We start from the raw sequence: 13,617 nt of genomic DNA, 5'->3' as shown, positions 1-13,617 counted from the left end.
TGTGGGGTTGTTAACCAATGTCATAAAACAGCATGTGTGTTACTGTTACATGAGAAACTATCTGTTCTGTAAGCCTTCACCTGAAGTACAATAAAATATTTAAAAAAAAAAAAAAAGTTCCACATGAGCCTATTTCCTACATAACAGGATATTTCTTTAAGAACCCAAATTTTAAACTTTTCAGATATAAATAATTCTAAAATCTTCTATACTTTCTGCCTTTTAAATTAAAGAGTATTTTCTCTTGATAATCCCGGAGACACTGAGTTTCTGGAAATTCCTTTGGTTAGCATAAATTATGATTAAGACTGCCATCTTCTAGAACAAGGGCTGGTAAACTACGGTCCACTGGCCAAATCCAGCCTGCTGCCTGTTTTCCAAGGGCTTGTAAGCTAAGAATGGTTTTTACATTTTTAAAGGGCTGTTTTTAAAAAAACACCAAAAAACAGAAAGACTATTGCGACCGAGACTCACATGGTCTGCAAAGCCTACAATATTTACTATTCGACCCTTCACAGGTTTGCTGTGTCCTGTTCTAGAACATGTCCACTTCCCGACTAGGTTCACTGGCATCAAACACTTGCTCTGATACGCGGCTCTAGTCCTGATCCACCTTCTTCCGCTGTCGGGGAAACACACATGCAGCAGTAGCTTTGTGATTCGTGAGGCAGACCGTCCTCAAAGTTTTGTTATATACACTCCACCTCTTTTTGACACTTTTAAGACAGCACTGTCTTTCATTCTTGAATTCTTATTGGATTTTCACGAAGATCTCAGCAAACCGCCTGTGTAACTGCCTGGTCTAAAACACAAAGGATTTGGAAGTTAAGGGGTCTCTTTTGGAGGCCTGGTCTTCTACCCACACGTTCAGAGATTCTCTTCTCTCTTTATTAGTCTCTTAGACCTGCCCACGGGGCCACAGAAAAAGGAAGCAGTAAATGGCATGTTCTTCTAAGGAAACAACCAAACCATGCACACACACATGAAGCGTTGGTGTACCAAAACAGGAGCTGGCTAAGGATTCCTGCACTGCAGACAAAGGAACATTCAGGGTCAGCAGTGAGAAATGGCTCCAGACTGAAGTAAGTGTGTGTGTGTGTGTGTGTGTGTGTGTGTGTGTGTGTGTGTGTGTTGTGTGTGTGTGTTGTGTGTGTGTGTGTGTGTGCGCGCGTGCCCCACATCTCTTTCATATCTGTTCTTCTAACCATTTGTGGGCTTTAAATTCCTGAAAACTAAGCAGTTGAACCTATGTCCAAAATGAGAATATTTAATGCCCAAGTCATGGCTGAGCAATCACACTATGATTATGGAGTAGACTTTTTGTCGTCTATTTCGCCTGTTCACAAATCCCTCTTCAGGGATTCTTGATTCTGTTTTGAGTACTTTAAGCCACTGAATAAATGATCATCATATAATTTGATTAGAAAAACTACTATAAAACCAAACACATATTTTAAAAAGAGGCGGAATAATCACTGGTTAGGAAATTGAAAAGCTGGGAGAAAAGCTTTGCACATTAAAGAAAGATATGGAGAAAGATAATACAAATAAAATACCTGGAATTATAAATACCTTATTTTACTTGTGTGTGTCATACAAAGCTCTACTTAAAGTACATACATTTAATTTAAAACCTTAAGAGAACAATAATCTTCAGAGAAGGAACTGCAGGCAACGTGTCTGAGCTGATCTTCTAAGAATCAGAACAGAACGTGTGACCTGGAATTCTAACAGGAAATACAAATAAGTCATAGCAGCAGCAAATTTCTTTCTGCTGCAGTTAAAAATCAAATCAGCTGAGAAGCCAATGAAAATTACACTAGAGAGATCACTTAAACCAACAGCTCCAAACAACATCGTAACAGACTTTTAAGCTAACTAGTGCCACCTAGCGAGTCACTCATGTAATTACAGGACTCGACTGCTTTGAAACCCAGGCTTGTTTGTTTTTGTAACTAGTCAATATTTTCATTAGGACTTAGGGGAATATGTACAAGACCTACTTAGCAAACTGTGCTTGTAAGAACTGAAAAGGAAACAGCAATCGCATTAAATACAGAATAAGAACCTATGCCTTGAGAGACTGCATCTAACAAGCTGATGTTTCCTAGGGGTGAACAAACATGAGCCACACTTCCATTCCTGAGCAAAAGAAACACAGAAACAACACCCTCTCCAAAGAAAACGGACAACACCAGTCTAAGGATGGGGAGACAGGGTTCAACAGCAACACATACGAACAACAGCTGACAGTGACTTCAACACGAGCTAATAATAAATGCAGTCACCAGACCCACAGGAAACTGAAGTATTCTCAGAGCGGAAAACTATAAAAAAAAAATAAAGAAACATGCTATGTTTAGAAGCTGGAAGGATCACTGGCATTCATCTCAGAAAAGACACACGGAAGCCAGCTCTGCGTCTCTGAAGGGTTGTCATGAAGAAGTGGGAGTAGAGTGTTTCGTGTGACTACAGTAAGACAGAACCCACTGATGGGTGATTAAAAGGAGACGGGCTTGCACTGTGAGGAACTTTCCACCTGAGTTGAGATAAAAATGCTGCTTTGCATTACTAGAGCTATACAAGCACAGACTGAAAGATGGTAGGCATGAAAAGTTATCAATATTGGAGAGATGATTGCAATAGATCAGGGGTTAGCAAACTACAGCCCGTGGCCCCAGTCTGGGCTGCCACTTATTTTTGAAAACAAAGCTTTACTGCAACACAGGCATAGTCGTTCGTTTCCATATTATCTATGGTTGCTTTCATGTTACAGGTGCAAGCTGAGTAACTGCCACGGAGACTGTACAGCTTTAGCAGAAAGTCTGCCAACCCCTGAATTAGAGAATTAAGAAGAGTCCTTCCAACACCTTCTTGCAGGTTATTTCAGAATTTTCACAGAACTATGACCATGACGGTTTGTCACAATCAGGAATAGACGGGAATCCCAATTAAAAAATATTTTTCACTGGGTTAATCTAAAACCTATGAATTTTGCAACTTTAATTCCCTTTCATTTATTTCTCTGTCCCTCTCATTTATTTCTCTATCTCCTTCCCATCTCCTTGAAAAAGTGTTATATGATGCACACTGATAAAACTTAATAAACTGAATTCAAATTAATCAGTCTGAATCTACCAGCTGCTTCTTGGAAACCCTATGGGGCAGTTCTACCCTATCCTATAGGGTCACTATGAGTTGGAATCGACTTGATGGCAATGGTTTTTTTGGAGGTGCTGTAAAACCAAGGCTGTGATTGACAGCGTACTCCTAATCATATGCTGTAATTCCTTAAAACTGTTCACATTTATAGTAATAATACAGTGAATTGGGTTATTATATTCATACACTGTAATTCCTTAAAACTCTTCACATTTACAGTAATAATACAGTGAATTGGGTTATTATATTCACAAACCATGAAATTAAACAGATATTTTATAAAATACCACAGGAAATTCTACAAAAGAACTAGAAACTTACAAGTTATCAGAAAAAGTAGGGTGAGTGAGTGTATGTACTCACATGTATTTTGAGAATGGTCACCATTATTTTATTATAACTGTCCCTATTCATTCTAACAAACAACAATAAAAAAAAGTAAGACACACATACAAAACTCATTAAACCAAATCCAGAAGACTGAAGGCTAACAACAAAAACTCACCCCGTATTCTACTTCCCAGAAACAACTCTGGTCCACGTTCTGGTCACCTCCCTGGGTGGACTCCCCTCAGTCTGCTTCTCAGCTTTGTAATTCCCCGTTCATGGCATTCACTTGTTTGTCATTTCACCTTGAACACTGGTACTGCTAAATTCTCCACCTTCCTTAAGTATTGTTTCTTTAGCGCAAACATTCACATGGGTTCAGTCCTTACTCTTTTCTTTGGATTACACTCTCACGCAGATGGGGTCTCTCTTTCTTTTGTCTGTACCTTCCTTTTTCAGTAATATACTGGTATAGTTACCATTTATTTCTTTTCATTCTGTCATGCTTAATTCACACGGGAGCTGTCATACAGTACAGGTGAACTCTCCTTGGTATCCTACCTTTCAACATAAGTGTATTTTTCCCCCTGTGAGCTAGAGTTTGAAGGCCTGAGTATTCTGCTTGGAGAGGGGCTAACTCCCCTGGAGCTGTGCAGCTTTGTTGGGTTACTTGACACTGTAAGATTCTGTCAAGTGTACTGTGCAACGCTATGCTCCACTTAGGCAGGGATCAAAATCCCATGGGTCTGTGGCCCCCAGCTTAGCTTGAACCCCTGAAAATGGTGAGGCCTAACCATTTTTCATGCTTCTGCTGAAATTCTGGGATACCGTGTGATGGCAGGTAGGTATACTCATTGATGCTCTCTAAGGGTACTTACTTACTCATTTTTTCAGTCTGATTATTTTCAAACTGGAAGATGTTTGGTAAAAAGCTCAGGACGTGGAAAATTCACCTTCTGTCTCTCAATGACATCTGAAAGACGGGATTGCGCTAGGATTTTCCTTCTTTTTCAACTTTTACTTTTTGAAGTCATGGCATAAAGTTGTACATAATCTTCTATGTGGTTGCTACTTGTGATTTTTTGGGAGGGGTTGGGTTTTTTGTTTTAAATTATTTTTTGTTTCATCAAGAACAAAATTCTGCGATCCAGTTTCATTTCACCATCTTTACCTGGAAGTGTCTGGGTATCATTGTAAATAAAAGCTTTAAATGAATATGCGTAATACTGAAACTTTGGTAGACGGTAAGAATTAGGAATCAAGAGAGATGGCCAAAATTTTAAATAAGTAACCCTCAAGTGAATCTCAAAAGACGAGTCAAATGTTTAGAACAAAATGATTAGCTCTTCTGTGGGACTGTACATTTACACAGAGGTTTCACACCAGAAACATCGTCTTTTAACTTTTAGATAAATTCCCTTTTATTTAACTTTAGACCTCCTGTATTTTGAATTGTTATTTTAATTATATTTTTATACTTACGGGCCAAGGCTGTAGATCATTCAATCCCTTTTCTAATTTCTCAATATCTGGAAATTTTGTGGCTCCATCAGCATCTGCCATAAGGATATTTTTTCCTCGAGAACTGAATACACCCTGTATTTAAAAATTATAAGTAAAAGAAATTTGCTTAAAATTAAGGCTAAATTCAGACATTTTAGTTTGTTCTGCTTTACTTAAAATATCTAAGAGTGAAGTATTAGGTATGAAATGGCAAAAGGAAGCCAAAGTTCACTAAAAAAATAAAATACATTGATAAGATCTTCCCAAATGTACCTACTGTTGATTTCATTATTTTAAAAATGTTATGAGGTCAGACTACTATTTTGGAAAACAGCAAGATAATAAAATAGATTTGAAAACTTAAAAGATATTCTGCATCAGTAAGAATAAAAAAAGGAAAACACCCGCCATATAATACACTTATTATATATGCATTACAGATGTTTCATGGTGTTTAAAAGGGATCAGGTCTACTTAAGGCAGCATATAAAGAACGTTTATGGACAGACTGGACAAACCTTATAAACAAACACACACACGTACAAATACATACATAAATCAGCACCGTGAAAAACTTCGTCAGATCACAGGATCTTTGGTATTCTTTATAATGGGACCAAAAATATTTTAAATTGATGTTGAATAAAGAAGCATGGACTGTCATTAAAATTTAGGAAGTGTGGATACATCCAAACACTATTTTTTCATTTGAAGCATCCTGATGCTTAGCAAAATTATGCCACTCAATTTTGAACTGACTGGTCTTTTATGCAAATTATGGCTCTAGAGTGAGTGCATATTTCACACAGAAATAAACTGCACATCAACTCTCACTTTCTATGCTGTATTTGAGTGACTTTATTGTTTCTTAAGTGTAAATATATTTACGGTTTGGTACAGTAGAATACAGCTTTGATAACATATAACAGTGTAGACACAGGTAAGACATACAGTGTGGACAGAGCTGATCACTTACTCTGTGGCCTAACAAGCCCAATAATTAGTGTCTGTGATGTGTTTCTATCACACCCATTAGGAAATGGAGGATAAAGGAGAAATACAAACAAATAAAACAACATATACAGAGTTCTAGAAAAGAGAAAACATTACAAAGTACACAATCTGGACTTATTAGTTTGAAATTGAAAAAAAAATCAATAAATGTCTAACCATTTAATGATACATGATAATGTTATTGTTTAGCATTACTGGAAAACTGCCTCTGGCCTTCCAATTTGTTAAAGCCTTCCATCTTGGGGAAAAAAAGGGCTTCTTTGGAGCCTGCTACTCTCCCCAGTACCATCTGTGACCCTGATTTCATTGCCAGTCTGCATTAGGGGTTTCCACTTCTCGTCCACACAGCCATAGTTTATCCCCTCTGACTGCTCTGTGATTTGTCTTCCTGCCCACGTACCTCACTTTCCCAAGGCTGGGCTCCTGCTCTCATCTTTCTCTGCATTCTCTTCATTGCCAGTTTTGTACCATCAACTTCATCTGACGATGTGGACGACTCAAAAATTGACTAACATCCTCTCTCTCAAGCTATTCTGGATACTGTGCCTGAGTAACTCCCAACTCCTTGAGGACTCAGTTCAGAATTCACCTCCTCTGAGATGTCTTCTCTGATCCTCCCAGGCTTAGTGTGGAGCCAATATTTTGCACAGACTTCAAGAGCATGAACAACACTGTACGGTCACTGTTTTCTAATCTGTCTCCCCTAGTAAACTAAACTGAGGACAGGATGTAAGTCTTTCATCTCGGTATCTTCAGTAAAGTACCTGGCATGTAGAGCAGCCGCTTCAATGCTGGCTGAATAAACAAATGGATGGATTTAAGGCCCTCCATGATCTTGTACCAATCCCATTTTCTTCTCAATCCTTTTCACATATCCTGTGACATACAAGAGTAAACTCACTGCTCCTAGCATACATCCTGAGATACACACGACATACGTCTATCTTCTCCTGCCTGCTGACTGGCATGCTCTTCTCTTAACTTTCTCCATAGAGTTAAACTAACCTAATCCAAACCTTGACTCTACCTCTTAATATCACTTCAGGTAAGCTACTTTACTTATCTATGCTTCATTTTCCTCATATCTATATTCAGGAAACCCTGGTGGCATAGTAGTTAAGAGTTCAGCTGCTAACCAGAAGGCTGGCAGTTCAAACCCACCAGCTGCTCCCTGGAAACCATAGGGTCGCTATGACTTGGAATCGACTTGATGGCAAGGGGTTTGGCTTTGGTTTTACAATCAAAATAGCACCTAACTCCTGAGAGACTGCAAGGAGGATTAAATGTGATATTATGTGAAGTGGTTCACTTACTGCCCAGCTCGAAACAAGCCATCAGTAAGTGGAAGCCGACGTTCACTGCTGTTGAAGTCCTGGCTTCAATGACACACCCTTTGTGAAGTCTCTGCTATTTTCCTCAGGTGGCTGAGACAGTTAGCTACCTACCCATTATCTATTTTCCCCTTCTTCCTACTAATGTAACGTTTTCCACTCTTCCTTGGAAATAGGAGTGGCTACGTGGCACTGTTGTGACCAGTGAGATATAAATAAAAGTTATTGGGTGAAACCTCTGGGAAAACTCCTTAGAAGAAGGTGAACCAGCTGATATTTGTCTTTCGCCCTCGGCCCTCCTCCCTCCTGACTGGGATGCGGACGCAGTCTCCAAGAGTCCCCTCGTATGCACGAGAAAGAGGGAGTGGCAAGTTTGGAGCCGGGGCTTTGCTGATACCATGAAGTTGCTGAACAAGCCCTGGCCTGCCTACCTTTCGATTTCTCCTCATGGGGAGAGAAAAGAATAAACCTCGAAGTCATCTAAAGCTCTATTCTTTGGGTTTTCCTTCACGTGCAGCAAATCTTTATTCCTACATGATATGCCTCACCTACAAAGAATCTCTTCTTTCTTGGATTTTTATAGTACTTATCTGCACCTCTTTCATAAGTACTTGTGTACATGGTTAGTTTTTCCACTAGACTGTAAAGTTCATCAGGGCTGACCCAGGTCAGATTCATGTTAGTTCACAATACCATGCTTAGCAGAGTAGAGTGCCTTCACATAGGAAAAAATGAACAAAAGCATTTTATAAACTGCAAAAAAATCACATAATCTTACTATTTGGTGTGTAAATCAAAGGCACATAGAGGTAGACAATAATATTTTAAATGAGTGATTAAGATAAACATATTTTTCTGAATCATACAGTACATTATAGATATAGCATGATACTTTCAAATCTGACTTTATATATATACAACGATTATTAAAAATATGTTTACGATAACTTGAAATGCTGGCACTTAATCAGCCAACTGCAGGATATACGTGAACTATAGTCTGAAAAAGAGGTTATTCAAATCGCCTTTATATTTTAGATGAAAATACGTATTACCATCCTAATAGCTCCTCCTTTCCCACGGTTCTTCACCAGCGTTATCACTCGTACTTTGTCACTTCCGTACTTCTGGCAATATTTAAAAGCTACCTGTCAAATTAAAGTCAGAATAAAATTAATTAGATTCCAAGATAGTTATATAAACTGTATAACTGGGTTTCTTATTCTGGCTCAAAAACTGCTATTCCAGTTTACCCCTTCCTACGACTAGATTATACCCACTGTACGTTGTCTGTGGCCCAGAGCTGTACAATCCCTGACGTCATGATTCAACAGTGACCTACTACGTGGAAGTCACAACTCAATTTTCTACAGAAGATTCACCAGAATAGACAGTGACCATCTTCTTTCCTTGACTTCTCTACCTGAGCTACTGAGCTGCTAAAAGAAAGAAAATACACGTGCTGAACGACCAATACAAACTTGTCATCAGGCCCCAATGACGCTTAGTAACTTGTTTACTTGTTCTGGCCAGCAACTTAACTTCTTCCCCTGAGAGCTGCTCGTATCCTGGGCCATTTCTCTCAAAGCTTCTCATTCAAACCCTTCTCTCTCAGCAGATACCATCCACCCATGCCATTACTTGTCCCTCTCCTCTGAATCTTCAATATTTTCATTTCTGCTGGCTCCTCAGCCTTAAACTTGATCAAGCCTCCAGCATCTGAAAAACTTTAGTTACACTTCATGACCATCTCAATTGCCATTACTCTTTGATTTATAATCAAAGTCATGCAACGTAATTCATATCTGCTACCTACAGCTCTCTCCCACCTACCTGTTCTTCAGTTCACTGTCGTACGGCTTATACCTTTGCTTTCCACACCCTCTTTCTACCTGGGGTCTGCTCTCCTTTCCAGCCACTCCTCCTCAGTCTGCCCCTTAGATGCTGCTGTCCCACGAGGGCCTGTGCTGGGCAGCCTGAGCAGTTTACGGGAGCCCTCAGCCACCTTCTCTACACCATGCACTCTCAGTGGGGCCACCGTGTGTTTCAATCTTACCGTCCCTCTACAGCCCAGACTCCTCTCCTATGTCACCGAGATGTGTATCAAATACAAAAAATGCAGAATTTATCATCATCACATCTGACTGACCCTGTGGTCTCCACGTCTCTAGCCTGATTCCATTTGTTCTCCAGTTATAAGAATAATCTTCTAATATGAAAATCTGATCATGTGTCCCATCTGTTTAATTTAAATTCTTTCAATGATAAACAATTGCTTTTAAGAATCAAGTATGACTTCCTTATCAGCATATAGATTTGTCCCTTGCCTAACTTTTCTAGCCCCAGCTACTGATGCTGTCGCGTTAGTACTTTGTAAACCAGCAATATTTGAGAAATCCAGAACACACGATGTGATCACATATCTATGCTTTTTCTCAAAACACTGCCTCCCAGCTTCCTCACCTTTTCAGGACAGCCTAAGAGAGCTCAAGCACCATTTTTTCCCCTAGCTCCCATGCTCATCTTCACCTTCTCACAGGAAAGTATAATTCTAATAATAATGTGCACTTCTAAAGCATATTTCCCATTCCACTGTGACCTCATTCACCACATAACATAACTGTGTGTCAGACGGTGGGAATATTAATCTTTGCCTTTAAGTTGCTAATAGTTACTTACAGGCAAAGATTATTACTTTCAGCATCTAACACACAGTCCGATGTTGATAAATGCTCAGTGAACAAATGCAGCCATAACCCTTTATACACACTATAGCATCTCCTTCTTCCTTGCTACGACGGCCCTGATTCTGCAGTGACAATGCGCGCAGCAGGGGATGAATCGTGACTGGTCTAAATCTTCTTTGCCACACTTTCCCAGCTGCCCTTGCGGGCAAGGGTGGCCATGTCACCAAGTTCTGGCTCATGAAGTGCAAGAGGAGGTCTATTAGAGGGTGGGAATGGGGGTCTCTGGTAAAGATTTTTATTCCCAGGTAAAAAGGAAAGAGGCAAGGGAAGACAATTCTTACAGCCTTGGCTGTCTCTTATTGCTTCAAGGCATGTGATATTTGGAGCTATGCCCGTTCTGGGACGAGGGAATGGCACGAGAACTGTAAAGGTGTGGCTTCAACCCGACCCTGCTGAACTGCTGAGCCAGCTCTAGAGACACCCACCTTCAGACTTCCTGGTATATGAGATACTTAAATGTCTCTATTACTTAAGCTACTCTTCATGAGATAGTTCCCAACTGATATACGTATCTAACACACTGAGCTCTAATTACCTAGTGTGTGTCACCTGATATTAGACATAAATCCCTTGAAAGCAGAGACTGATCTTACATTTTTGTATTCCGACAATAGTTAGTCTGTGACTCATGCTAACAGCTCAAGAAATGTCTATTCAAAGAACACTGATTTGAGCTGTAGATGTCATGTTCTGGAATGGCACAAAGCTTGACATTCATTACAAGGCTCCAAACCCAGGAAGACAAAGTCTGTGTGCAAGTAGCTGACTGACCAAAAAGAAACTTTACCAGGCAAGGATGAAAGCCTCCTTCTAGAGTATGGCATCTAGCTTCAAAGAAAGCAAATGTTGTTGAAGCCACGCCTGTCTGGAATGCACGGACACTGATGCTCGACAGTGTGCCCTTGCACAACTGCAGCAGCTCTCACTTCCCCACCGGGAGTGAGTTTACTTCCCACTCAGTGCTTACTCACCTTGCTGATACACTGCTTAACGGTATAAAAATGTCACTGTATAACTGCAATACTCTCTTGTACTGTACTTTGTACATAAATTCGGCCTCTTTAGTCTGTAAACCTAGGAACAAGAGCTGTATCTAAAATTTTCCTCATACTCCTCAGAGTGCAAGACACATAACTGGTGATCAATAAATACTCAACTTGGGAGAAGGCCAGTATGTTGCTTTTTTTAAAATAAAAATTTACACTAAATATGGTTTCAAGTTTTCTGTTTCTTCCAGCCTTGGGAGCCGTAGGGACACCTGCCAACCTCTCCCTCACCAATCCTCGACTTATCCTGCTGTGCAGAGGGGCATCTCCGATCCTCCCAGGAGAGCAGTCTGCTTCACGTGCCAAACGGCGTCCACGGAAAAGTGCCCTTCAGGAAAAGCCGCTTTTCCTCAGCTGGGCTCAGGCTGCTTCTGGGATCTCAGCAGCGGGCGCCCAACGTGTACGTCCTAGGCCATCGCCTCCACAGACGGAAACGTCCTCAAATAGTTTGTGTTCACATCTTTCATACATCATACTCGCCATTCAAAGTGCAGCACTTACCCTTCCTAACACAGAACCCACCAATGCTTTCTGGCCTCAAACCCTCTGATTATACTATGTTTTTCAATCTGAATATGCTACCCTCCATGTTCCTAGTCATAACCATCCTTAAAAAGGTTTACTTCAGAGAAGCACCACGCCACCCTCCGCAGCAAAGATCAGAAAAACTAAGTCAAACAGAGTCACACGTCAATCCTGAAACCCTAAGCATCAAATGAAGAGAGAAAGAATTCAGCCAAGCACCGAAAGGAGTAAGAAACTGACCGAGAACAGAGAGCAAGGAGAGATACATGCAGAGGTCCCCTATCAGCTACCATAGCATGGATCCGCCATCTTGGACTCCTATCAGAGATCAGCAAACAGGGAGTACGAGCAAGCAGCTTCCAACAGGAGACAGAACTGGTAACCCATGATATAGGCTTTCCCACCCTTCACCCGTCTTCACCCCCACTAAGCCTCCTCTGCTTCGTGCAGCCAGTCTATTGGCCGGGAAGCACGAGCTTCCCCCCAGTGCCGCTTGGATTCCACCCGCCCACCCTGGCCGGCTCCCTGAGCGCCATTTGTTGGCTGATGGTGTTGCTTTTTTCCTCTTCTTTACATGTCTTCCTTACCTCTCACTATGTCCCCCTCCTTTCACTCAAACACCTTGCTCCATGAGCCATCTCTGCTTCCTCCTGAAAGGCCGTGAGACACCGCTCGCCTGTGAAACTACTTCCCAGCCTGTGCCGCCATGCGGGTGGGACCACCAGAGGCTTCTTCGTTTGCTCCGATTTGTTCTGTTTTAATTTGTTTGTTTGTTTTCTTTTTCTCTTCTCGGCTTGGGAGCCTCTTCTAGCCGGGCAGTACCACGTGGCTTGGAAGCTAGTCCCTTACTCTGCGCAGACGCGCAGGGACATCCCTGGGAGGCATTTATTTTTTTGGTTTTTTTTTTTTTTTATTTCTTTGTTTAGTTTTTTTCCCTCTTATTCCCTTTTTGTCTTTCTTCATTTACAGTTTCTCAATTTATTCATTTTTTTCTTTTACTCTTTTTGTCTTTTTTCATTTTTGTTTTTCCCCATTTCTCAGTCTCTCATCTCTCCACTCCAATAGCAAGCTCGCTTAGCACTTTTTATTGTTTGTGTGTATGTTTTTGGCCCCTGTTCCTCTCTCCTCTCTCTCCTCTTTCCCATACCCATCTTAGCTCCACACATCACAATCTCCCCCCTCCTTCCTGCCCACCTGCACTGTGTGCTGAACATCACACTCCCAAGCAGCACAGGCACGGCCGACCGGAACCTGCCCTGCACTGATTCCCGGTCTGCACTGTCAGCCCTGGTACGTGCCACAAACAACCCACCCCAGCAACTCCCCTTCAGCTGGACCTGCCCTGCGGTACCGTACCTGAGTGAGCGACCCTGCCCACTGGAGAAGGAGGTGGAAAGTGTCACGCCCACAGACGCGCGAACAACAAGAACCCGCAGCCCGCCTGCTCAGACTTCACCAAATAAAACAGAAAAGCAGGACGGAACAAACAAATCTACAATCCATAAATGAGGAAAATAACCACTGAACACCCCAAAGACAGCAGACAATATCAAAGCATTCACAAAAACAGGACAGGATGGTTCTAGTAGGCAACCAAAATAAAATACCAGATGACCTTCCAGTAGAAGAAAAGGCACCAGACCTAACTGATAGGGAATTCAAATCACTAATATTCAGAATTATCCAAGAGTTGAAGCAAAAAACAGACAAAAATGAGGAAAAAATAGACAAATTCATGGAAAAGGCAGACAAAAAATGGAAGAATTCAAGAAAATAATACAGGAACAAAATGCTAAAATAAATCCACAACCAGAAACCATACAAAATCAACAATTAGAAATCCAAAAGATGAACAACAAGATTTCAGAAATGGACAGTGTCATAGAAGGGCTGAGGAGCAGATCTGAAACGGTGGAAGACAGGATCAGCGAAATTGAAGAGAAACACTTGGATACAACTCTG

The 13,617-nt window shown here is 41.1% G+C and overlaps 1 protein-coding gene across 1 annotated transcript in view; it reads right to left on the bottom strand.

The window, feature by feature from the left end:
- ALG5 (ALG5 dolichyl-phosphate beta-glucosyltransferase) overlaps positions 1-13,617 on the bottom strand; it is a 57,962-nt gene that overhangs the window by 37,156 nt on the left and 7,189 nt on the right. The window contains exons 5-6 of the mRNA XM_004389962.2: positions 8,393-8,485; positions 4,972-5,085 (exon numbers count right to left, since the gene is read on the bottom strand). Of these exons, the coding sequence (XP_004390019.1) occupies positions 4,972-5,085; positions 8,393-8,485 (207 nt within the window). The remainder of the gene's footprint in view (positions 1-4,971; positions 5,086-8,392; positions 8,486-13,617) is intronic.

The sequence above is a fragment of the Trichechus manatus genome, unplaced genomic scaffold (genome assembly GCF_000243295.1).
Source record: "Trichechus manatus latirostris isolate Lorelei unplaced genomic scaffold, TriManLat1.0 scaffold00270, whole genome shotgun sequence".
In the NCBI taxonomy this organism is placed as follows: Eukaryota; Metazoa; Chordata; class Mammalia; order Sirenia; family Trichechidae; genus Trichechus; species Trichechus manatus.
Note: the sequence above shows the minus strand (reverse complement) of the source record. Positions and strands in the feature narration are given on the sequence as shown.